Source organism: Trachemys scripta, chromosome 4 (genome assembly GCF_013100865.1).
Source record: "Trachemys scripta elegans isolate TJP31775 chromosome 4, CAS_Tse_1.0, whole genome shotgun sequence".
Taxonomy (NCBI): Eukaryota; Metazoa; Chordata; order Testudines; family Emydidae; genus Trachemys; species Trachemys scripta.
Window position 1 is genome coordinate 20,204,772 of NC_048301.1, and position 27,892 is coordinate 20,232,663.

At 40.5% G+C, this 27,892-nt stretch overlaps 1 protein-coding gene across 3 annotated transcripts in view; it reads right to left on the bottom strand.

Moving 5' to 3' along the window:
• Window positions 1-27,892, bottom strand: part of TDRD9 (tudor domain containing 9) — a 162,821-nt gene that overhangs the window by 100,984 nt on the left and 33,945 nt on the right. For all 3 annotated transcript variants that reach the window (XM_034768443.1, XM_034768442.1, XM_034768444.1), the window contains exons 3-7: window positions 23,474-23,574; window positions 22,884-23,105; window positions 18,226-18,348; window positions 14,797-14,877; window positions 11,623-11,787 (exon numbers count right to left, since the gene is read on the bottom strand). In XM_034768443.1, coding sequence (XP_034624334.1) covers window positions 11,623-11,787; window positions 14,797-14,877; window positions 18,226-18,348; window positions 22,884-23,105; window positions 23,474-23,574 — 692 coding nt within the window. The remainder of the gene's footprint in view (window positions 1-11,622; window positions 11,788-14,796; window positions 14,878-18,225; window positions 18,349-22,883; window positions 23,106-23,473; window positions 23,575-27,892) is intronic.

Genomic DNA, 27,892 nt, shown 5'->3' on the forward strand with positions numbered 1-27,892 from the left:
TGTTTACAACTTGGTCACCCATGTTCAAGAAAGATGAATTCAAACTAGAACAGAGGCACAGAAGATCTATTAGAATGACCAGAGGAATAGAGAGCCTACCTGATGAGAGGAGGCTAAAATCTTGGCTTGTTTAGCCTAGCAAAACAAAGGCTACGGCCTTGGCTACACTTGGGACTTCACAGCACTGCCATGGCAGCGGTGTGAATCGCAAGTGTAGTCGCGCCACCAGCGCTGCAAGAGCTGTGCAGCACTGCAGGCACTGATTACACTGGCGCTTTGCAGCGCTGTACTCGCTGCGCTTAGGGGGGTGTTTTTTCACATCCCTTAGCGCAGCAAGTTGCAGCACTGTACAGTGCTAGTGTAGCCAAGGCCTAAGAAGCGATAGGATTGCTCTCTCTAAATACATCAGGGATAAATACTGGGAGTGTGTGTGGGGGGGGGGGGTGAAGATTTATTTAAGCTCCAGGACAATGGTGGCACATGAACAAATGGGTATAAACTGGTCATGAGTAAATTTAGGCTAGAAATTAGAATAAGATTTCTAACCATCAGAGTAGCGAAGTTCTGAAAGACTCCCAATAGGCGTTGTGGGGACAAAACATAATCCATTTTTGACAATGAACGGTATTGTATAATGAGATTGCTTCTGGTAGTGGGGGCAGAGCTCAGCAGCCCTGGGGGGGGTCTCTTCCAGTTCATGTCTTATGTTCCTAAAAGCTCATGCTTCTGAGTTTCAGCAAGTTACCTGCAGGGGTCAGGAAAGGAATTCCCTCCTTTCCCAATGAATTCTGGGTTGGGGTTTCTTTATCTCCTTCCTCGGAAGCATCAGAGATGGACACAGCTATAAGGGGGACACTGGATGTGCTGGGCCAGGGTTCTGAGGTGGTACGGAGCATTCTCTCTATTGGTGTTTGGCTGGCTGCTTCTTGCTCAGATGCTCAGGGTCTGATCACCATGGTGGGGTCAGAAAGGCATTTTTCCCACAAGTCAGATTAGCAATGACCTTGGGGGGTTCTCCATCTTCCGCTGCATGGGGCACAGTCTCTTGCTAAGCTCATCTGGGTACATCTCAATCAATTTCCTATTACTGCACAAGCCTGAGGCACTGATGTACCACCTTCCCTTTAATTCTCTGCATGTAGCACATTATAGTTTCATCTCCTGAGGGCTGTAATGCTTTGGTCTAATTTCAGTTTTTGGTTTAGTGTGTGGATGCTGGGTGGTATTGGTGGTCCCCTTCTGGCCTTAAACTTGGTCCTGCTAGTGAAGGCAAGGGGGCTGAACTCAATGACCTTTCGAGGTCCCTTCCAGGGGATAGGGATAGCTCAGTGGCTTGTGCATTGGCCTGCTAAACCCAGGATTGTGAGTTCAGTCCTTGAGGGGGCCACTTAGGGATCTGGGGCAAAGTCAGTACTTGGTCCTGCCAGTGAAGGCAGGGGGCTGGACTCGATGACCTTTCAAGGTCCCTTCCAGTTCTAGGAGATAGGATATCTCTATTAATTTATTTAATTTATTATTTTAACTCTGATATCACAACAACATAATAAAGCCCTCACCCTTTGCTTGACACAACCCAATTTGCATCACTTGAGTACTATTGAAACTCCTTTAAATAATCAGGAGGCAAAAAGTTTACGAACTTCTATTCAGACTTTTCCTCTTGCACTACAATCCCTTCTTCAAAAAAAAAAAAAAAAGAACAAAATACCACAGATCTGCTTAGATAAGATCTGTATGAGTAATTAGCCTGTCATTTCCCTAGTTACATTATGGGTTCTGTGCAAGACCATAAAGCCAAAAAAAAAAAAAAACCCACAAAATCACCTTCCCCAGAATGAAAGTCTGTTACAAATCAACAGATCTTGCCATAAATTAAAATTGCTTTTGGGGAGGGATGTCAAATGACAGTTACTTTTTATTAAGACTGCCAGTTGAATCTTTGTGGCTTCACTAGCCCCTTTAAGGAATTACAAATTTGAAATAAAAAGCCTCTGTATTTCGTGAATAGATACATTTATGGTGTTCTAGTATCTGAGCCCAAATTTTAGGAAGGAGGTTCAATTATCTGTATATAATTCACTCACTGTACCATAAATGTTCTTTACAGTCTAGTATATTACCATGCATTTTCTGGGTCATTCATGCTAATACCTAAACACAAACTCTTCATGAATATTTAATGAGACAGCTAAACAACAAGGGGACTCAGTCTAAAGTAAAGGTTATACAGCCTAAGTCAAGCCTTACAGCTTTCTCAGCAAATTTGCTGTTCCACGTGAGTGGGTTACAATGCTGTGCGTAGTCTGAGATAGAAAAGTTGGCACCCGTAAATGCTCATTTCATATAGGTACTCCAAATAGTCATGTCTAAAATCACCTCAGATCAGTCTTCCTTCTAAAACCCCATTGAAAGACGCAAGAACTGCTCTAGATCAAATTACAAAAGTGTTCATCCAGTACACAGAAAATTCTGAAATGGGTCAGTTGTGGCTTTGTCACAAGTGCAGTGAATAAAGTGTTGTGCAGCCTCAGGAGCAGACTGGGGAGCAGAATGCAATTCAGTCACACACTATCTTCCAGTTTCTCCCTGCTCTGGATGGAAAGTACTCTCCACCAGCCTTATGCTGTGCAGCAGATGTCACCTTGTGCACCACCATAGCTGTGCTGGCCAGGATGTCAGGAGTGGAAGCCACGACTCTTCCCCATCACCCTCCTCTTCCCTGCACGCCTGGAGTTGGTGAAACAGGGCTCTATGAGGCTTGCTCTCCCGTCTTTGCTGCTACTCATGGTAAGTGCATGCAGGATGGGCCACAATCTGATCCACAGTAAGGAATTATCTGTAAATGTGGATGTCTCATATCCTCTTACAAGAGACAGAAGCCATGGAATAATATAGCATTGAGCTTCTAGTTAACTTACCATAATTGCTTTTACCAAAAAATATTGTTTTGTTCACTGTGATAGCAATACATAGAAGGAAAAGTTACTCTTGCACATATAATATGGATTAGTTTCAAATACCGTCTCATTGCAACTATGCTCATTCAAACCCAGATGGAGGGGAGTCTGTGACAATTAAGTCATCTTTATTACAAGCATACTGTGTAAAAAAAAAAAAAAAAAAGCACACACTATCTGGCTTTTAAATAATGCAATTACTCACAGGTACTTGTTTTCATTAGACTTCTCTTCTCACATCCTGCCCAGCAAAATCCTTTGTAGACAGCATGATGGCTCCACCAATTAGAAAGCAAGAAGCAAAAAAATCCATCATAGGTGGTACATAAACCCTAGTCCACCCATTTTCTCAGTAAGAAAGCTTCCAAAGCAGGAAAATAGATAAAAACTTAGAAGAAAATATTTCAAGCAACAATCTCTGATGGGAGACAAGAAAGATGAAAGAAGAGACTATCACAACAAACAAGATCAGTAAGTAATCTTCCTTCCTTTTCCCATCCCATTCAGCAGCAACCATTACAGGCAGGACAGAGAATGCAGAATTACCTCAGAGGAGAATTTACCTATAGTGGAGCTTGTAGAACCAACTAGCCAGAGACATGACCAACTGGTAAGGGTTTCATCATTTTGAACATAAAACATTCTCACAGACAATAGTGATTTTATTGTTGGCTGTGCCTTCACTACAGCTCTCAAAATAAACTATTTACCATTTTTGAAACTTTAGCCAAACAAAAAACTACAGAAAGATGAAGCACACCACAGTAAGGAAGGGGAAGAAAAAAAAATAGGCTGAATACACCTAAAGTGCAGGGGAAGAGACACCAAGAAACTCAATTCTCTGTATCTTGGAAGAGCAGTTGATGGCAACTATGTTACTGTGATAGAAAACAATTTCAGGAATACGTCGATGGATTTGAGAGGGAGATCTATATGCACTTTCAAAACTAACAACACTCAATCTGAAGGACCTAAATCCACACCGTGTAGAGGTAAAGCATAGGAGTTTATTACACACAGCGCTGGCAGAGTGTCACCTTGCTTATTAGGCTCAGAGACACTGTCTATCAATTGATTACAATAGAATATATAGATTTTCCATGGGCGGGGGAAAGTGATGGGGTAGGCAGTTCCACACCCCGGGGTTGGTTTTGCAGCAAGACAAGGTAGCACATTAGCCAATGGTTAAAAGGTTATATGATATCTCCGCCCCTGGTCTCAAGTTAGCAAGTTATCATTTAATTAATACTTTGATAAAATGTTATTAGTATAAAATATATATGTTGAATTCTGATTTGGGGTCCATAGGAATGGAGTAACTCCTTTGATTGTCCAACAGGTACATTCCTAGGGATTAAAGCAAAGAAACAGTGAAAGTATATGGCAATAGATTGTCTTCTTTATGTCTTAAGGCAGGGCATTGGTCCCTGGGAAGGGAGGCGGAAGGATGCCATATCTTATACTGACATGTGCCAATTTTCATAAACTCAAGGTTGGATCTGTGGGGAGACTGTTCCCTACAGAAGAGACTGACACAATAGGAACAGAGATCCTTTGTTCAATCTGAAACATTGGATGAAACATAATTATTCAGTTATTGCTTCAACATCTGGCATTTCTACTGACAAAGCATATCTTAGCAAAGGCAATGTTATCTGTTTACCCCAGCTTTTCTCTTAGTTAATCACTATCTGCTAGGCCTCTGGTCTCTTGACTGACTCTGGACTTTGGGTCTGGAAAAGAGCTGGCACAATCCATATACCAGGTTGCTATATAAAATGCACATGGATTTTAACCCTTCAGTCTTTGTCCTTTTCTTTTCAGATTCAGAAGGGAGTAAAATAGTCTCTTCACCCAGTAATAGCAACCAATGTCCCTTCCCTGAGTAGGGAAACATCAGCAGGAAATTAGAAGACTCAAAATTTAACAGCAAATAGCTAAAGGTGTAAAAATAAAAGAGTACATCAGAAGCAAAAAGTCTGTGAAAGGATCAATAGGTCTGCTAGAAAACCAGAGTTTAAAAATTGAGAGATGAAGGAAAATAAGGTCATTGTTGAAAAGCTATGTGATTTCTTTGCAACAGTCCGCCAAGGATGCAGGGGAGACACTATCCTGAACCTGCTCTTTTCTGGTAACAAAAAATACCATCAGAGATTGGAGGCATCAGAAAAAGAGGTGGCACAGCAAACTGATAATTTACAAATCAGTACATCACCAGGCTCAGATAGCATACACATTCAACGGTTCTGAAGGAGTATAAGTATCAGAGGTGAGCTGATAATAATATGCACTTATTACAATAATACAGTATGTAAATATGTAAATTAGGCCTCTGTTCTAAGGAACTGGAGGGCAGCTAATCTACAGTAGTCCCAATATTTTAAGGGGTCTCTAGGACCATTCTGAGGAATTATAGAATAGTAAGCGTTATATCTGTACCTGGCAAATTGATTAAAATGATAATTTAAGAAAAGAACAAAAAATATTTTAGGTCATGATGTGAGTGATATGGTCCAAACCAGCAGTTTCCAAAGGAACTGACATTTCACTAATCTTAGAATTTTTTGAACATATCAATAAAGTAGTGGATAAAGGAGAACTGATTAACAACTTATTTAGACTTCCAAAAGACTTTTGAAAAGGTTCCACAAAAGAGACTATCCAAAGCTAGTTATTCACTGGGTGAAAGGCGAAGTTTTGTCATGAATCAAAAACTCGACAGGGGACAGAAAGCAAAGGGTAGGATTAAACCGTCAATTTTCATCCTGCCAAAAGATTAACTGTGAGGTGCTGCAAGATTCCACACTGGTTCCTGTGTTAATCTGTTAATTATCTGAAAGAGGGAATGAGTAATGAAGTAGTAAAAATTCCAGCTGACAAAGTTATTAGGGTTAGTCAGGACCAGAAAGGATTGAGAAACTACAGAGAGACCTAACAAAGGCAGGTGAATGGGCAACATGATGGCAAATGAAACTCAGTGTCGATAAATGCAAAGTAATGCACACTGGAGGGAAAAATTTAAGCTACTTGTACACCTTTATCAACTGTAGCACCATTGTAACAGCTCAATGAAGACCTCTGCTCATGGTCCGCTTTTTGGTCACAGTTCATGGTGGATAAAAATTGATGTTTTGTTGAAAAATGATTTTGTTATTTGAATTACAAAAAGTTTTCCATTTAAAAATAAACCTGTTTGTAATGAAATCTGAATTTAATACAAAATACGCTAAGGCATAACATTTATTATAATATCTTAAAATTTATAGTTAAATAAATATAAATATGATGACTCCATGGGCATCTGTCAAAACCTTTGATTTAAAGGCTGCTTTTCTATATAAAAAAAGAATCAGGAGAAAAACATCTAACTTTTGAGGTCAAGCTTTCTAAATATGGCACAGTAGGTCATGTACTGTATTAAGGGCTTGTTTTGTTTAATACAAATAAAATGTTATATGCGGTTTTGTGTTTTTAATTAAATTTTAGTTACCATCCTAATGCAGCTTGACAAGTCATGAGCTAATAATTATCTAATAAGCAATAATTCCCCATTTTCTAAACATATTAATTGTAGATTTTTAATAAGAATCTGAAAATTATGCTATACAATTGCTTAAATAAATTTATATACTGTATATACTCATTCATAAGCCAAATTTTTTTTAGTAAAAAAGGGAAGCATCAGAGAAGGGGGTCAGATTATGAACGGGTATAGAGAGGGAGAGGTGAGACACAGCTCCTCCCCCCCAACAGAGGGGGCAAGGAGAGGCAGCACAGCCAGAAGGGAAGAGGCGAGGCCAGAGTCTCCGCTGCTCTCTCCCCAGCCTCCAAAGCAGCTGCAGCTCCAGCTCCGGGGCTGGCAGGCAGTGGCCGCACCGCCTGGCCCAGCCTGCCAGAGGAGGCTGTGGCCGCGCCGCCCAGCCTGGCCCCCCGGAAGAGGCTGCGGCCAGGACAGAGACATCCTCCCCAAACCCACCCCAGCAAAGGTGGGAAGTGATGGGATGGGGAGAGTGTGGGGGTCCCGGGCTAGGGGTGGGGTCATGTGGCAGGCGGTCACAGGGGTTACTCCCCTGACCCCCAGCTTCTCCCCCCCACCAAAAATGTCCCCACCAGTTGCTGTCCTGGCCCGTCCGGGTAAGCAGCTGGTGCGCTGAGACACTTTGTTTACTTAGGTTTACCTCTGTGCCTGCGGATGCTCAAGGTAAACAAACTGTCTTGGCCCGCACCAGTGGCTTATCCTGATGTCCCGGGAGCCAAAGTTTGCCGACCTATGAACATTTTCCAATTTTACTTATCCATCTTGGGGGGGGGGGGGGAGATAGGAGCATCGGCTTATAAACGAACTGGCTTATGATCGACTATATACAGTAGTTATAGTGACCCCACCTAGGCAGCACAAAAATGTACCAATCTAGTGTGAAAATTCTTTTTAGTTGTAAATAAACATGCTTTAATGGTTATCAACCAATAAGAATGTACCTCTCTTTAGAGAATAACTGAAGTACAAATGGAAAAGCTGATTAAAATCAATGACATTTCCAGTTGGTGATTTAAATCGCTGATTTAAATCCACCCTGCCACAGGTACACAAGATGGTAAGGAGCAGAATGCTGAACAATATGGATAAATTATGCCTTTTATATAAATCAGTAGTTCAGCCACATCTGAAATACTGTGCGCAGTACTGGCCACCTCTCCTCAAAAAGGATATTACAGAACTATAGCGGGGGCAGGGGAAGGGAGGTCAGAAAAGAACAACGAGAATGATCAAGGGCATGGGAAAACTCACTGAGAGATTCAAAATCTTGAGACTTCTTACCTTACAAAGGAGACAAAAAAGAGAGGACATGATAAAAGGAGAGAAGGTATACTGAGAGCTTCTGTTCTCTCTCTCTCAAACTCAAGAACTGTGACTTGAGAACCCCTTAATGCCAACTGGCAAGGGGTTACAGGAATGTTCTCATTCTGATACGTATATTTTGGTTCACCGAAGAATGTCATGTGAGGTCTGAAATAAAAGCTTGGGTCACAATGGCCATTGATATCATTGTGAAAGGTTATGTACGGATAGCATGTGAGGCATTATGGACATATACTGAAAATTTGTTCTTAAGACTTTGCATTAAGGCATGAGTCATCAGCAGAGATGAAAAATAGCTTCTGACAGAAAACCTTACGCAATGGATGCCCATTTACAACAAAGATATCAAAAAGGTGTGAAGTCAACAGGGAAGCAGCCCACAGGGAGAACAAGCCATGGGTAGTTATAATGTCTAAGTAGGAACAGTGAGCTTTGGGCATATAACTAAAAGCCAAAGAAGACACCCTCTTATCCCACACCTAAGAAGTAAATGAGCAGAGTGCTCACATTCATGAAAATGGGATCTCAGCCAACCTTGGTTGAAACGCTCCAGAGGACTTAGGGCAGGGGTCGGCAACTGATGGCACGCGAGTCGATTTTTACTGGCACGCTGCTGGCAGCTGGGGTTCCGGCGCCGGCCCGGATGAACGGAACCCCCAGCTGGCAGCAGGCTGAGCGGAGCCGGCAGCCGGGACCCCGGCTGGCAGGAGCCGGCAGACGGAACCCCAGACCGGCAGCAGGCTGAGCCACTCAGCCCGCGGTCAGTCTGGGGTTCTGGCCACCAGCCCCGGGTTCTGGCCGCCAACCCCTTGCCAGATGGGGTCCCGGCCATCAGCCACGCTCAGCCTGCTGCTAGCCTAGGAGACCAGCCGCTGGCCCCGCTCACCTTGCTGCTGGTCTGGGGTTCTAGCCGCCCTGCCCCCTGCCAGCCAGGGTCCGGGCCTCCGGCCCTGCTCAGCCCTCCTGCCGGCCTGGGGTACCAGCAGCCAGCCCAGGGCTCTGCAGCCCTCATCAAAAATTACACTACAATTACCTTAAAAACTTGAAAACTTTGTATATTACAGTAATCATTAAAACATGTATAATGTTAATAAATACATAGGTTTGATTAAACAAAGTAGCTGTACTTATGTGCCTGTGCTTAATTTGTGTTTTCGATTATTTCCCTTCTAAAAAAATCTTGCATGTCTTACACCCCCAGAAAGGGCATCTTGCACCCCCAGGGTGCACCCGAACTTAAGAACAACTGCACTAAACTGATACGATCTGCATTTTAATTTAAATTTTAAATGAAGCTTCTTAAACATTTTAAAAGCCTTGTTTACTTTACATACAACAATAGTTTAGTTATATAATATAGACTTACAGAGAGACCTTCTAAAAACGTTAAAATGTATTACCGGCACGCAAAACCTTAAATTAGAGTGAATAAATGAAGACTCGTGACACCACTTCTGAAAGGTTGCTGACCCTGACTTAGGGGGTGAGAAACTTATTCTTACTCACTACTCACTTGAGCCTTGAATCTTTGATGATAAACTTATTCATGTTTTCACTATAGATATAGCTAAATGCTGAGACATTAAGCAAGGTGCTGATCATGAGTTCAGTGATACAATCTGACATGGACACTGTTTGTGTTCAGTGGCTAAGGGGCTGAACGCTTCAGAAATACTCGGGGACTAGGGTGCACCTACTGTTAATCCGTAAAGCAAAGTAAGGCTGGAATACCTCAGAAGAGAGTGCTTGAGTGGCTAACAGGTTGGTGATGTCAAGGAGTTGACACCCAATTAGCGCACACAAGACTTCCTTCATGCTGAAGTCAGGGGGGTAACACAGTGACTCTCAGCCCTGGGTATCCTGAGAACCGTCTCAAGAACAAGGGGACATTCCATTAAATCTAAAAGTTGGGGAGCACAAGACTGATAGAAGGAAATAATTTTTCACACAATGTGACACTGGATTCTGGAACTCATTGCCACAAGAAGTCACTGAGGCCAAGAATTTAGCAACATTCAAAGGGGGATTGGAAATTTATATGGATATCAAGAAAACCCAGAGTTATTACAGTTAGTAGCAACAAATATTTTGTAATGGATATTAATCTCAATCTTCAAGGTTTAAACCAATCTCTAACTATCAGAGTTTAGGATGAGACACTAATATGGAAGGAAGGGGGGGTCGGGGGAATTACCAAAAATCTGCCTACAGTGGGGTTTTTACATTTTCCTCTAAATCATCTGGTACTGGCCACTCTCAGACAAGATACTGGACCAGATGAATCTCAGGTCTGATCAAATACAGCAATTCCTATGTTTCTATACATTACAGGGAGTTTACCTTAAGTCCAACTTTAAGCTTGAAGGGATTCTGGAGGAGAGAATGACTGTTCATCACCTTCTCTACAGCACCCAGAAGGTGAAATTGCCTTAATCAATGAGTATTCAGTTGAAACTGATTGTACATTTGACTCTAGGTTGGGCACTTAGCAACTTCCTAAGAAACTTAGGTTAAAATTCCATCTCTTCTGAACATTAGGCAGTCAAGCCCAAGAACTGTGGGTTGCAGAAAACAACCAGACTTCGTGACAGGAGTAAAGCACAGTATAAAGTGATGCTCCAGAGGTCACAGAACCAGGAGTGATGGGGCCACTCGCCAAACAAGCAGAAATTGTTTCTGAAAGCGTCTCTCAAAAATATGGGATCAACTTGCTTCCAGAAGCTGGTTGGTTGGTTGGGCCTTCTTGCTGGAGATGAATCAGTCAGCTTTCGTATATCTCAAATGCTGACACACTTACTAGAAAACATGAAAGCGAAGGCCCAAAGTCTCCGTAGTTCTACAAAGTTTTCCTTGCCTAAAGAAATAGCAGGAAGGAATAGAGAGGTTCCCTCTCAAATTGACACCCCCTAACGACCTAAACGTTCTCTCTCCCACCCCATCAAAAAAAACCTTTAACAAACAAATCAACCATCCAAAAAAGCCCAGTTTTTACCCCCAAAAAGAGGAGAGACAAACTACAGAAACCCCACTAGGAATTGTACCATTGCTATTGACTTTAGGTGGAAGGAGTTTGGGTACTATGGTGATGGGAGCAGTATGAAACTAAGATAAATAGATACAGGTGGGAGTGATGCAGGAAGCAGGAGATTGGGGGATGCAAGTTACCCAGTCTGGTTGTCACTCCAGACTAGGATGTGTGGAATAGCAGCATTTACTGGAACTGCAAGTCCAAAAAGATGATCTAAGACTCCAGCACAATGATGCTGAGGCTATGAGAAATGTGGGGCCATGTTCCTAAAAATGAAATGTGCCTTCATTATGATGCAAACCAGACTGGAAGGGTGGTGGTGAAACTCAGACCACTGGTAACTACAGGGGCAGAGCATAACGTGAGACTGAAGGAGACCCTCTACAGAAAAAGTGCACTGCTGAACAAAAAACTTCACTGTTTTTGTACTATAAGGGGGAAAAGAAGGCAGATTTAGAGCAGAATAAGGACTGAGGTACCCAATACTCCATGTTCCCAGAATGCAGGAAGCAAAGAACAAAAAGTGGGTGGAGTGGGGGGTTATACACTAATTCACAGGTCTTCTCATTCTGCTTCGTGATTGGTGGAGGCATTAAGCCACTGTAAAGTCTGTTGCTGGGTAGAATGTATAGACCCATGTAACACCCATAATTCTGTAATTAGTATCTAGACTTTCAGAACCAGTTTAATAATTTATCTAGGCATCATATTTTTGAAGAGCCCATCCCAAACGCTATCTTGTTATAACAAAGGAAACAGAATATTGTTCACTATACCTTGATGTAATTAATGTGCCTCAAATCATTAAGATAGTATTCTTCAATGGCATAGGGCTTGCCTTCCACCTCGAACACGTAGGCTGGATACAGTTTGTTACGAATCGGAACCACAAAGTAGTCAGCAAATTCTTTACAGTTAATTGTAGCAGACATCAAGATTACCTGTTAAAAAGTATAATTTAGTTAAATATTAGCAGTAATCCACATCACGTCACACTAAGATTCAAAAGAGTGAACAAAGTTATTGCTATGAAAGAAAACCTAACTGAATATTTAACTCTTCTTTAGCTTATGATTCCTACACAATCCTTAACAGAAGAAAAGTTTATGGCAGACATTTTGTGAATTTAAAGAGAAATTTAAATGCGAGAGACACAGGTCACCTAGACTTCCTCCCCAGAAGGGCAAGACTACTCCCTATGATTCATTTACTAATATCTAGTTTTAAGCATCTCAAGTGATGGGACTTATCACTCTCTTTGGAAAATTATACCCCAGTTTAACATTTGGCTAAAATATTTTTTAAAATATCTAGATCATTTTAAGGCCAAGTCTACACTATGGGTGCTACAGTGGCACAGCTATGCCACTGTAACCCTGTAGCATAGATGCAAACAACAGCGACGGCACTGGGTTTTCTGTCCCTGTAGGAACTTTACCTTCCTGAACAGTAGTGGCAGGGATTAGGCTGCCATAATATGTCACTCGGGGATGTAGATTTTTCACTAGGGTTTTTTTGTTTTTTTTTTTTTTGGGGGGGGGGGGGGGCTAGTGAAGACATACACTAAAGCTTGAATGTATTTCAAGATGACAAGGGGCCATGGAATCAATACTTGGGGTCAGATGTTCTATCCTGTTCTGCTTAGCAGCACAAAGAAAGCAGAAGTCACCCACAAGTCACCTGCTGGCAATTCCCTGGCATGGAAGTCATCAAAAAGTGTACAGCCAGCATAATCAGCCTAGATACACTACTCCCTGTGGGAGACAAAATTTACTGGGGCAAGCCAAACAAATGACTGTAGTGCACATTCCTCTAGCTATCCTTAGCTGGCATACAGATGGTGAGAGTTTGCTAGCCCAGGTTGGAACAACCTGTGATCTCAGAGAATCAGGGAACTGCAAATGGTTGTTAGTTCTCAGCTTCTTTTTCTCCCTCTCCTGGGATGCCGTGAGCAACTATAGTGGATGGAATTCATCTTTTGCAAGACGCTCCCCTACACTCGGCCAGGATCAGTCAAGTTCACTATGAGGGCTCCTATAGCCCAGAACAGAAACAGAGTAACAGAACTATTCCGCTCCCACTGTGATGCAGTAGGAATGATACAGTAGCTGCTCAGCGAACTGCCAGCTCACATCACAATTTTTTCTGGGGTTGCAATGCAGTGGCAGCCAGTTGAGGAGCTGGTGCTCTCTAGCCTCAAGGCTGATTTATACTCTTCTGTTTAAAACCCATAGGGTGCATCTCAAGGAGTATATTTATATTTCATGATCAAACAATCTTTTTAACAGTTTCCCTGAAGGGCCATAAATGACCTTGGATCAAAGGTTGGATACCACTACCTTAAACTAGTTTCCCCCCACATCCCACTAGTTGCTTAGTCAAGCTATATTAGCTCTCTCTCACACACACACTCTTCAATGCCCTAATCATGTTTGTTGCTATTCCCCAACCCCCTTTCAATTTGACAATATCTTTCTTTTAGCATAACACTGATGGGGAGTGCAGTATTGCAGTTTCTGTCTTCCAAAGCTATACAGAGTAACTACTACCTCCTGCTTCGTGACATGATGCCTCTGCAGCTCAAAATTGAGCTGTTTCCAACTCTCATTTCAAACTCATCTGATTTGCCAACCTGTATTACTCCGACTTCAGCATTTGAACTCTTGAGACATCTACTCTCACTGAACTTGTTCTATATTATTTTTCCCAACTGTCTTAATTTGCATTTTTCCAAACTGAGTCTCATGGTTACTTTCTGCCTAAAAATTCTAATCTCTCAAGGCCCCTTTGCAATATTTCTCTGATCTACTAGGTGTTTGCCACTCCTCCCAGTACAATAACTCAGAATTAATCTTTATTTCCCTTCTAGATTATTAATGAAGAGATTTAATAAGATCAGACCATACACAGATATGATTGTTACCTACTAGTAACAAGAGTTCTCTGACTATAGTGCCTCTGCAGCTGCAAACTACTTAAGTGGGATACCATACCACAGGAGCTATAGAGCCAGAGTGGTAAAATCATTAGGAGCATTGACATCAACCATGGACCCAAATTTTCTAGAACCAGCACTGAGCTACACTTAAATGTTTTAGGCTGGCAGAACTACCCTATGAGCTGTCTCATTACCTCAGCCCACTATGCAATTTAAGTCACTTTTAAGACTTAAACAGCAGAGACTTGATTGAACATTTCCACACCAAGACTTTGCACACTACATTTGCACAAAGGAGAAAACTAAAACTTATTTCTTCATATGTGCACAGAAAATTTCAACTGTAAAGTTGTATTAGCAGATTTGTATATATACAGTAATATAACATTTGTATTTTTGCTATTTTCTCAAGAATTTTGCTCCATTTAAAGAAAATATACATAACAAATGGGGGGAGGGATAGCTCAGTGGTTCGAGCATTGGTCTGCTAAACCCAGGATTGTGAGTTCAATCCTTGAGGGGGCCACTTACAGATCTGAGGCAAAAATCAGTACTTGGTCCTGCTAGTGAAGGCAGGGGGCTGGACTCGATGACCTTTCAGGGTCCCTTCCAGTTCTATGAGATAGGTATATCTCCATATATTTTTTTATTTTTTTTTATTTGTGTCTAAAAATATCACATTTATCCATGCGGAAGCACTGCCCTCAACATCCAATATTTAATTCCACTCAAATATTCATCTTATATTTTCTGTAGCCCTAAGCACATTTGAGAAATTAATGCATCCTAACATTAAGAAAATCTTAGAATACATTATTCTGGTCAAAGAAGAATGCCTGTTAGCCTACTAACTTACTAGGACTGAGGAACTCTATAATATTTTAACTTAATGTGAGTTACTATTTTCATATCAGCTCTTCAAAAACTATACGCAGTGCAGAATGCAAACGAGTAAAGCTGATCTTGAGAATGTTATTCTATAAAAGAAGAGTGGAAAGCAATTCAAACTTGCCTTCACAAATCGTGAATTTGTATGCAATAGTTTACGGACTACCAATAGCAGAAAATCCATTTCTTCAGTACGTTCGTGCACCTAGAAAGAGAAATTATATATCTATATATATGACTCAGGTATATTTGTTTTAACCCCCATTCCTCCTTTTCCTAGCCTCCTCTTTTACTGGTTAATGTCACATTCTACATTTTTTCTAATTTAAATTAAGATTTTCATGGCTGGAAGTGTGACTTTTTAAGCACCTGTAAATTACCAAAGTTAACATGCCTTATAAGTCAGCACAGCAGTTTTGAACATCTGAAAATTCCTGTTAAAGATTTTTATAAATAATTAACTTTGTGGGGCAAAGGTAGGTAGCTAATAATCATCACTGGCCACTAGTTCCACTAGGTGGAACAGTAATACCTGCAAAAAGAACAGGAGTACTTGTGGCACCTTAGAGACTAACAAATTTATTTGAGCATAAGCTTTCATGGGCTACAGCCCATTTATAAAAGATGCATAGAATGTCCATTCGGAAGAAATGGGCTGTAGCCCATGAAAGCTTACGCTCAAAATAAATTTGTTAGTCTCTAAGGTGCCACAAGTACTCCTGTTCTTTTCGTGGATACAGACTAACACGGCTGCTACTCTCAAACCAGTAATACCTGCATTATTACTGTCAAACAGGGCTGGCATCAGACTACCCTTGGAGGTAGAGTACGTATTCAATGCCATTATTCATTCAGTATTGACAAATATAAAGTAATGTATATTGGTGGGAATAAACTAAACTAATACTATGCCTTAATGAGTTCTATATTAACTGTATTAACTCAGGAAAGAGATCTGGGAATCACTACTGACAGTTCAATGAAGACCTTTCTGCTCAATGTACAGCAGCAAAGCCAAAGCAAGCAAAATATTAGGATGCATAGGGAATGGGATGGAAAATAATACTAAAGATACTAAAATTGCCATTATATAATCAGTGATACACCCTCACCGAGAATCCTGTGTTCTGTTCTGGTCATCCTACCTCAAAGGATGTAGTAGAACTAAAAGTGGGATTTTAAATAGTAGCTAGAAGATGAGGGGCATAGACAGGACTCCTCTGAAGAGAGACTGAAGAGATTAATACATTTTCAAGTCAGAAGGGACCATTTATAATTTAGTCTGATCACCCGCATAACAGAGGACATAGAACCTAAACAAATATTTCTGCATCAAGCCCATTAACTTCAGTTTGAACTATAGCATATATATTACAAAGATATCCAGTCTTGATTTAAAGACTTTGACTGATGAAAAATTTACCATATTCCTAGGCAAACTTTTCCAAAAGTTAATTACTCTGTTAAAAAAAATGCATCTTATTTCTCTTCACAGTTTATCAAGCTTCAGCTTCCAACCACAGGATCTCATTATGCCTTTTTCTGTTAGATTAAAGAGCCATCTCTTATCAGAAATCTTTCCCACATAAGTACTTGCACACTGATCTAGTCATGGACGTGGCCTTCTGAAGGGGTCACGGGCTCTGCCTACCAATAACAGGCTCCACAAGGGGGAATGGGGCAACTCAGGTTCACTTGGGACTAGTTAACTCACTGAATAACTGGGAGGCAGAGGCAGGGAGCACCCATGCATGATAAAACAAAGCTACCCCCCCAAAAAGGGTCTGGCTAGAGAACAGAGGCTCCTAGGAGAAGCCATGTCCCCAAAATGCAGAAAGAGAAACTCCCCAAGTGGAGGGCTCTTTGGGGAAGCTGATGAGGGAGCTCACTAGGAAAGGAAACAAAGGAAGAATAGTCCTAGATGGGAGAGGCTCAGAAAGGGAGGAACTATAAATTCCAAGTCTCAACAAAACCTGGAAGGACTTAATCAAATAGCAGCAGAAGCCCCAGATGAGAGGATTTATATACAGTTCTGAAGAAGGGTCATCATAGTTTGACTACTGTGGGGACCTTGACCCAAGTGGAGAGACCCTTCCTCAGATAAGAGGCCCTGACTCCTGAAAAGGATACCAGGTCAAGAAGGCACTATTGGTAAGGGACTTGACATAGGTGGGGCTGACGGACTAAGGTTAACTTAGTCCCTTCTCCCTCCTGCAAAAGATGCTGGAATGTTGGCTTATTTATATAATGTTCTGCCTTTGGTTTAAGAAAACCAGAATCCTGAAGGGGCACTATTCAATATTCATAAGCTTCATTGGACTTGTTGAAAGCCCACTAAGTGAAATTGAGGCTGAGATGTAATTGCGGAGCTGCACTGGACCACTAGGGGGCACTCCAGCCATGAGTGCCCCATCACACATGAGTGCCTGGATGAACTTGAGCATCTTAAATCTCTAACTATAATGGCATTTTTTCCAGACCTCAAATCATTCTTTTTTGAATGCTTTCCATTTTTCCAACATCCTTTTTGAAGTATGGACATCAACATTGGATATTATTCCAGTAATAGTCTTGTTTATGCTGTATACAGGAGTTAAAACCATCTCCCTATTCCTACTTGACATCCCCTGCCTATACACTCAAGAATCATATTCACCCTATTGGCTACACCACCACACTGGGAATGCTCCTGTTCAATCTACTATGTACAATGACCCCTAAGTCCTTTTCAGTGTCACTGCAGTCCATGATTCAGTTCCATATCTTGTAAATGTGACCTACGTTATTTGTTTCTAGATACAGGAACTTGCATTTGGCTGTATAAAAATGTTCAGGTCTATTTACCTTAGAATAGAGGAGGATAAATAGGGACATTATAAAAACTACCCAAATTAATGAATGGCATTCTTGAAAGAGTAGACTGGAAGCATCTATCAAACTGTTTCAGGACAGCAATAGAGAAAACTCTTATCAGTGAATAAACCAGGAACAAAAACGGTACCTTGTTTTACCAGACCTAATAAAATGCAGAGAACTGCAAAGCAAGTCTAATGGTTCTTTCTTGCTCATACTCCTGGCCATAGGAGGGCCATATTTTTTTCTCCAATACAGCCTTTAGTGCTGTAATGAGGTCTCTGAAGACCAAGGATCCTCATTTAAGGCAACGACAATCACAAAGTAGTCCCCTCCCCAGATGCAAAGAGATGCCTGGCTAGCAATGAGCCCCTCAGCAGAAATCCTCATAGTAGATTTCAGACATCAGTCATTTGAAGAGATGTGTGAAGAGTTAGATGCCACCTCATAAACATTTCAATTAAAAACATTTCCTCAAGCCTTTAACATCTCTATGCAGAGGATCACTCTGGAACTGAGTCAAGTCGGAAGTTCTAGAACTTAGCCATGATATTCCCAGAACAATCATACAAGGGTCTTCATAAATGTTCAAAGGGATCTTCACAACTAAACTCAATTTAATTCTCTAAATCAGAGTAATAATGATAAAAACAGCATGAGTTTTTCCTTGAAATTGAGGTTAATTTTATCTTCAACTTACTTCATCTATGAAGATGTGTGTAAACTCTGCAAGGCTTTTGGCACCAACTATTTTCTGAAGGAGCACTCCAGTTGTCACATAAATTAATCTTGTGTCCTTTGTTGCTACTTTCTCTAGCCCAACCTAAAACATGGTGGGGGGGGGAATATTTCATTACTCCAAATATGTTTCACACATGACATGCTATTGGACAGTTCAAAATTCTAAGCAAAAAGCACAGATGTGTGATGCTTCCCATAAACAGGTATATCTGAAGCACCGCAGATTGAAATGCAGTATAAATCAGTTATGAGAGCCCATTTAAACTTGTGAAAGCAATTAATGAAGTGTCTTTTCCATGCATTGTAACTTTAGAGCCCACAACCAATTAACTAAGGTGGAATGGAACCGTATCTCCCTGGCAAATCTCGAACCACAAACATAAATTTACATAAATCAAGGACATTTGAGAGTAGTTTGAAACTTCAGCTGTTGGTCCAACCTGAAAAACTGTTCTTTAGGAGATTTTAAAGTGGGGGGGGGGAAAATATGCTGATCTCATCTTCATTCAAAATGGCCAAAGGTGTTCTGCTCAAAATTAAACAAAAAATGAACCAGGCGGGGAGTGGGGAGAAGACCATCTTCAGACAGAGACCAAACATGCGTTGTGTAATCCCAAAGAGATGAAAGTTCTGCACAGTTATGTTAAAAGGAGGGTTTTTAATCATTTAAAATTTTTGTAACCTTAACTATTTTGGGTGCTGCTAGACTTCAACTAGTTTTCCAGTGCAAAATCATCTTCCTTATTTTTTATTTCTTTGGGTTGTGCTCAGCCCACACAAATCCTAGTAAAAATATACATGAAAAATATCCTGAAGACAACAGGACACATGAAACCATTTTACACTTTTAAGCCTTTTCCTCCCATAGTGAACCAACTAGCAATGACATAATTTTTAGTTCAGAGTCTCAGCATAAAAGGTAAAGCATGCCATCTAGCAATAAAAAAACTGGAACACACCTGGAGTAGTGTGTCCAGTTTTGGGCCCCACGCTACAAGGAGGATGTGGAAAAATTGGAAAGAGTCCAGCAGAGGGCAACAAAAATGATTAGGGGGCTGTGGCACATGACTTCTGAGGAGACTCTAAAAGAACTGGGATTATTTAGTTTGCAGAAGAGAAGAGTGAGGGGGGGATTTGATAGCTGCTTTCAACTACCTGAAGGGTGATTCCAAAAAAGGATGGATCTAGACTGCTCTCAGTGGTACGAGATGACAGAACAAGGAGTAATGGTTTTCCTATCTAAGATTGAGCAAAATTCCTTCAGTTTTTTTGAAGTTATGTGAAAAATCAAACTTTTCCATTATAAAGACTCCTAATGTATGTTTTTCTAAAAAATATGCTCTAGGAATTATTTTGGGAAGTTACACGGCTTGTGTTATACAGGAGATCAGACTAGAGGATCACAATGGTCCCTTCTGACCTGAAAATCTAACCAAACGTTATGACAAAGGTTACAGCAAAATCAGCTCAAATCCGAAACTTGACATGGACAATCTGTAGTGAGGACTACAGCACTTTTGCATGGTTGGTGGGGAAAGGGAAATGTAGACTGAAAATGAGCATAGTACATGCTTGAAAATTTTCACCAAGCAAAAGCTAATGAAGTCCTGCTCTTTCCTGCCAGCTCTGCCTTTCCTTGCCCAACCTCACAGGCCCAGAATCTTCTGCTCTCAAACTGCTGTTAGAACATCAACTTCTATAAGTGAGAATGGACATTTTGGAGATTGTGGGGAGTAAGAAATCGTAGGATTTAGTGATAATATTTGAGTGGAGAAGGAGTTGAAAGTGACACCAAGGTTGGAGCAGAATGGATGACAGAGCTGCTCCAATAATTGAGAAAGGATGGGGAAGGGTGGATTTAGGAGGGAAAAGAAGTTAAGCTTTTGACAGGTTGAGAAGTTGTTGGTGCAAAGACATCCATGAAGAGATGTTTGAGACAATCAGATGCAAGTTGGGACAGACAGGAGAAGATAGATCTAAAGGTATTAACACAGACATGGTAAAGCCAAGCAGCTGGATGATGTTATCTAAAGAGTTCAAACGAACAGAAAGACCAAATATAGTTCCCACTGAATAAAGTTACAGAACAACAGAAAAAGAACACACGCAGTGAAAGATTCTTAAGAAAGAAAGAAAAAGAGGCATGAAAGCTGAGTCTTTGCAAGAGGAGGTGAGTTTCAAAAAGAACCAAGTGAATCTAAGACCAGGGTGCTGAGGCAGAAAAAATGGAGGATGGGGTTAGGAGAGGAAAGCTTATGCTTGACAGTTTGTTATTTGTTAAGCATCAACAACGTGCTTAGCATCTACTTTTGGGTTTTTAGTAGTGCTTTTCACTGTGGCACCCAACTTCTTCAGGCCAGTACCTTTGATCTAAAATATTCCTGTGACATTATTGACATGAACTGTGACCGTATAGATCATTGTTGCAACCACAGTGCTATAGTTACACCAAATTTTGTACAAAGGAGGTCAAGTAAAGTATCTATGGAAAGGTTGTAATTTGCTGGTTATGATTATGTTGTCTGTATGTGTGTATCATTTTTGTATTTGACGTTACGAATATTGGCTATGTACTTGTAGCTCAAGGTGTTTGACTTTAAGTAGCATCAGTGAAGCATTTGGTCAGCTTCTTGAGAAAGGACTATCATGAGTAAGTGCCCAATCAAGAAACATTTAACTGACAATGGACTTTGGGAGACGCCAATCCACATCTGAGCTATCCTGGGAACGTTCAAACTAACATTAAACAATGCAAAAGAAAAAAGAAAAAAAAAAAAAGAAGGGAAAAGCTGAATCATTCATGGACATGTGACTTGCCCAAGTGGCTACAAACTCCATCTTGTTGCTGTGATTTTGCACAGGAGAACAAAGGGGTTTCCGGCCACAAGAGAGAGAATATAAAAGGACCTGGAAACCTCTCCATTTTGTCTTCAGCTGACTCAAGAGATGGCCTCTCCACCCCAAAGAGATGCCTGAAAGAAACTAGGACAAAGGACTGTAACTACAGGGGTGTGAATGATTGCTGGACCCCGGCCATACACCACAACATTGGTCTGAAAAGGATTGGGCCCAGACTAGGAAGGAGTCTAGTCTGCAAAAGAAGCTGACTGGAACATCTCTGAGGGTGAGATTTTCCTGTACTCAGTTTCCTACTGTATTAGGCTCAGACTTGCACGTTTTGTTTTATTTTGCTTGGTAACTTACTTTGTTCTGTCTGTTATTACTCAGAACCACTTAAATCCCACTTTTTATACTTAATAAAATCACCTTTTGCTTATTAATTAACCCAAAGTAAGTAATTAATACCTGGGGGAGCAAACAGCTGTGCATCTCTCTCTATCAGTGTTACAGAGGGCGGACAATTTATGAATTTACCGTGTATAAGCGTTATACAGAGTAAAACAGATTTATTTGGGGTCTGGATCCCATTGGGAGCTGGGTGTCTGGGTGCTGGAGACAGGAGCACTTCTTAAGCTGTTTTCAGTTAAGTCTGCAGCTTTGGGGGCATGGTCCAGAACCCTCAACAAGGCAGGGTTCTAAAGGCCCAAACTGGCAGAGAAAACAGGCTTAGAGGTAGCCTCAGCACATAGGGTGACAGTCCTAAGGGGGTCTCTGTGACCAAACCCGTCACAATTCCCTTTAAAGAGGATTATGAGATTGTGGTCAGAGAGGATTAATAGGAGAAGGGATTGCAGAGCGAGTTGTAGGTGAAGAGGAGGCAGCAAGGACAGAATCTTTATTTTACAAAGAGGAAGGAAAACGCTATTTCACAAGAAAAATGGGGCTGAATGAAGAAATACTCAAGAGGAAGGCCACATGGTTTCCATTTTTTCTTGCGGTGCTGAACAGAACCCCCGCCCCCCCAAAATCACTGAAACAGAACTGCTGTTGGGACACAGAAAGAACAAGCAATAGGAAAGAAAAGAAGGAAGAGTACAAAACCCTTTGCTTCATCCTCCTGCCTCACTCACACTTCTTCCTCCTTCCTGAGCCATGCTCTGCTCCAGTGAAACACCACTTCAAGGTGGTGAGGTGCCAGCTATCTTGGTCCCACAGCAATGCTGTTTGCAGGGCTTTGCCAGCTCTTCACTAGAGCAGCAAGTGCATGGGGAAGGGAAGAAGCACTACTCCATCATGTACCAGGTGGCACCCTCCCTCCCCCATTCATATCCACAAGCCACAGTTTCTTGCCATGCCCCAAAAAATTGTGACAGGTGATAGCAAAAACTCATCAGATTTGGGTCACAACAAGAAATCCCAGTTAGGGAATACCTGAACAATAGTTATCAAACTATTTATGTTGCAAAATCTATGCCACAAAATGTAATAACTAGACAATGTGGACAATTTAAAATGTCTGTTGGAGTCTAACTTTTGCATTTCCTGGTTGATCATTTAAATTGCGCTACTTTAAAAAAAAATGAAAATTGGTTTGCTTTTAATAACCAACTCCAGCTAAGAAACTCCAGTTCTACCATAGTTCTACTTTAAAAGCTATTTACACTGCTCCTGGGTTACTTATGGTATAACCAACGTGCTAAAGGAAGGCAGAAAAAGAATCCCCCCCTCCCCCATTTCCAAATCATGCACTTTATACAGATTGTTACATTATCATACCTGATAGCCTACAAATCCACCTAATGCCCATGATCGCTCCTTGCTAATCCATCTTGCAATGCTGCTGGCACCAATTTTTCGAGGTTGGGTAACAACAATGTTGCAGTAGGTAGAGCGCTGACTGTAGTAATCCAAAATATACTGTGGAAGTTGCGTACTTTTACCACTACCAGTTGCTCCATGTACAATTACAACTGAATTGCTTTCTATCAAAGAAACTACCTGAAATTAAATTTTTTAAAGAATGCTCATGAGACCACAAAATATTTCAGGATAGAATTTCAAATTTTCTTATTTACTTCCATGATTTTTTTTTTTTAATGAACTCATTTAAGGTAACAAACTGATGTACACATATATACACGTGTATAATGTCTAGTTAGAAACAGTAACTGAAATGTTTCAATTATGAAAAAAATGTAGTAAAAATTGGCCTTGTGCAACAAACAGAGCCTTTCAATGAAACCATAAATTTAATCTGGGATGAATTTAATACCAAAATTTTCCTTCTGAAAAATACCATCAGTGTTGATTTGCAGTTTTAGTCTATTAACAGCAGAAGTTCAATTAATTCAATAACTATAGCTTACCTCTTCCTTACATCTGGTTATGGGCAAATCAGGATATTTATAATTAGTTTTTGGTATACAAGTCACATCATGGGATTCACATAGAAGTGGTGATGGAGTAACTGGAAAGAAAGAAAATATCGAAGTCAAGTTTCTCTAGTTACAACAACAGAAATGTGAGCTAGTGAATACATTCATTTTATCTGAAAAGCACACTTCTTCAAAGGACCCTATATTACTCCTGGGGGGAATTCTGCGCATCTGCGGATGCACAGAATTCTTCTGTCCCGCATAACTTTGTATATTCCCGCATAAAATACATTTTGCCCAAGCAGTGCTGCAGTTCTGGGGTGGTACTTATTTTCTGTGGGGGGAAAAATTCTCTGCCCAGTACTGCAGAATTCCCCCAGGAGTAGAAGTTCATCACAGCACCCTGCCTGCGGAGCCAGGTTTGGACAGAGCGAAGCACAAAGGGCTGCTGGTGGGTCACAGACTGGGGCTCAGAATGGCTAGTGTGGGGGGGGGGGGACAGACTGGGGCTTGGGCTCAGGAACTAGTGGGATGACAACGTTGAGCTTGGGGATGGGGGAGAGAGGCTGCAGAGACCCATGGGGATGGGGAGTGCGGACACGGGGCAGATGTGCCTGACTGAATAGGAGGGGCTTGGGGTCAGCCAGGGTCTGCATGGGGGAGGCTTCCCAACTCCCTAACAATCTCCCCCGCACCTCCGTCCAAAAACAAACAAACAAAACTTCTCCCACCCACACCCAACACCCTCCAAGTTCACTCTTAGGTTCCTTCCCTCTCCTTCAACTCCTCCGTTACCCCTGACTCCCCCCAAGCCTTTGCACTACTTCTGACAGGTGCAGGAAATACAGTTCTGTATTTTAATTTAAATAAATTACTCAAAGTTATGCATTAATATGCCTAATAAGGAATCTATTTGTAAGAAAGAAAAAAAATTGACCAGAATTTTTTTTTGTCTGTATTGTTATAGACATACTTGGTGACAGATATTTTGAAATAAATTACCAAAATAATTTAAACTGGCATGATTACATTGTGTTATTTTGACAAATAAAATATGCAGAATTTTCAAATATTGTGTGCAGATTTTTTTTTTTTTTTTTTTTGGCGCAGAATTCCACCAGGAGTACTATATCGAGATTTAGCATATGTATTTGCTTATTAATACTCAGAAATGTATTAGGTAATTCTTCTAACAAACTGAAGGGATCTTTTCTCCATATATGCAACTGTTGGGATTTTTTGGTAGTTACTCTAGAAAGCATTTGTTTACCCCATTGTCTCTGTGCGCTAGTGTCATGTTCACACACTACTCTCCAATCTTACATGCTATTGGAACTGCTCTCTGCATAAGCCTTTTTTCCTTTCCTCTTTACCCCAGAGAGCCAAAGATCCTGCACAGTCCTCACAACTATTATTACTTCCATCACAGTTCCTAGGAATCATATCCAGGTTTTCAGAGCAACTACCAATTTATCCAACTCTTCCAAACAAACAATTGGATAAATGGAAAGATCCTTAACTACACCCTTACACCATTTGTTTCCTTTCATCCCCCCCCCATCCTCACAATGAAATCCTTTTCCTTGAACTACAAACTAAAGTCATATTTGGACATGAAAGTCTGATATTAAACACTGTCGTCTTCATCTAACAGCTGATCATTAACTTTTCTCTTAAGTAAATTCTACAGTCTCGCAGCCGGGACACCAAACTAAGAGAATTTCCAAATTCATTTATGGGCACAGTTACTATGGGGAAATATGGAAGAACATAAAATCTTTTGATGCGCACATCACCATGGCACATGTATAGTAAAAGAGAGTAAATGCTAGCTTTAAAACAAGTGGAAAAAAAAACCAAGAATACCTGCTCTGTAGGTAAATACTTTTATGAAAGTGCAATTAGATATCATGGGTGAAAACCCAGCCCTACTGAAATCAATGGTCGAGCTCCCATTGACTTCAGAAGAGTCAGGATTTCACCCTAAGTCATAAAATTCACTTATATGAATAGGCAAAGAGTAACTTTAAAAGAGTAACTTTAAAGTTCAAAATGTAATTTTGAAACATGGGAGGATTCCTTATTTTAAAAAGTATAAAGCTATGAATAAATACCTTTCCCAGTTTCGTTGCTTTTCTGAGGAATAACGACTATGAATGTTTTCACAGAACACAGATTAGATTAAAAATTCTGAGGCAGAGACTGTCTTCCTATGCATTTGTAACATCTGTATTATACTGGTAACAACGAACATATCAGAATTCAGAGCTAAACAATAAAAATAATTATACAAGAAGCAGCACTAAGAGTTTTTTGTTAGGCACTTCTAGAATAGTTTCTACTGCGAATAGGAGCTTCCACAAACAATCCTTCCCATAATGTGGAAAGAATGTAGAGAAGCCTAGATTCTAATATAATACATGAGAGCAATAGGTTCAGATAATTGCTACATACTGGTTCAGCTTGCATCAACAAAATATGGACAAGACAGAAGTTAGTATTAAAACAACAGTCCCTAAAGAATATTAACGTTGTCCTTTTCAGACATGATTCTAAATATATTCCCCAGGAAAAAACTCGTATATAGCATTCTGTCACAACATCATGATGCAAAGGATAACTGGCTGCCCTCTGGCACATTCAAAGATGTCACTACTGAGACATCAGTAGCTCTGCATGATTTGACCAACACTGGAAGAAGTCTCAAGCTGTTAGGGAAATGCTTCTGGCATCAGTGTATTTAAACCATTGTTGCTAAAATAATGTCAATTTTAAGCTATTTAAGATATTTCTATGTAATAATTTTATTACACTCAGTACCGCAAAACAAAAAAACAGCACCCTGTTAACAATATAAAGGACACAAGCATGAAAGTCCAATTCCAAAAGTAAAGAAAGGAATTAAAGGAAAAGGTAATAAATATAGATGTGGTAGCAGCTTTAAGGACAAGTTTTTAAAAGAAGCTTTATGGTATTCTTTAAGAGTGGGAAGGAATGGAAAAAGATGGCATGAGTTCTACACTCTAGGGCTTAGCATAGCAAAAGCACAATATATTGCAAATTTAGACACAATGGCGGAATCCTTATAAATGGTAGGTGGACTATTGACCGACAACTGTTCTAACCCCAATCTCAACAAACAGATCTTTAATATAGCCAAGGCCAATACTAATAATGGCTTTAATAACCATAAGACTCCACATATATATTGAGCAACAGAAAGATCAATTTAACCTTGAGGGATAACATTTCAAATTTCTTAATGACGACACACAATAGGAAAATTTATCAAGTTTCCCTTCTTCAAGTCATAAGGTCCACAGATCAATTTACACACTTTAGCTGCTTGCAGTTTGGGGACAGAACCAGGTCAGTCATTGGCAGCCAGGGAACAACCCACCCAAAGAAGTTCCCTCCAGTTGAGGTAACTTCTATAGCCAAGACAATTCAAGTCTACTTTCCTAAAATCACAGAGTGCATTAAATACACTTTGAGGGAAAAGTACAATAATTTCTCCTACTGCAGAATATGGGAAATCTCACATCATAATTATAAACCCAAACTTTTCTTTCAACCACACATTCATTTTAAACTTGTTTGGTCCCAGATGGAGGATTGGTCTTGCAGTAGCAGACCTCATCTGTGAAACAGACACATTCAAAGATCCAATGCGAGGTCAAACAAGCCTGAGAGCCATCTTTAGCCAGAAAGGCATAAAAACAGTATTATTACCATTCTTGTTCCTGATCTGGGGAGCAGTGGAGAAGTGGAAAGACATAACAGGGGCCTTGCCCAGCTTTGCAAGAGGTTGTTCACAACCTCATATCCTGGATCCTGAAGCACAGGGAAGTTACAGACTACTTTACTTACTGTTTCCAGATACAAAGCAGCCACTCACCAGCCCAAACTGACTTATGATGAGCAAGATATTTCTTGGTGTAGGAGCCACTCTGTTAGATGGCAGAAGTAAAATTAAGTGTTCATCGCCACTTTTGTGGGCAGTAAACAGACAGGAAACTTCGATCTGCACAGGAGAGGAGAATTTCTCTCTGGGGTAATGCTGATCATCAGGGATTCTAGTTTTCCATGCTAAAAAACCCGAAATTCTCTGATAAAAAATAAAATATAAAATTTCATGGTTTTCTGCGATTAAAATGAAACACTGACCTTTAGTTTCCTTACCATATATCAGTTGAATACAGTGTTTTATTGATATATTTACAATTTTAAGCAAGTTTGAAGCCTACCAGCTCCATCAAGCATTATAATAAAATAGATTTGCAATTTGTATTTCTTACATATACCAAATATTTCTATGTCTGTACTCTATATTTTGAGAAAATTGGGGGAGGAGGGGTTAAATGCACAAAAATGCTGGAATGATCCAGTCACAGTTCATTATTCCTTTAC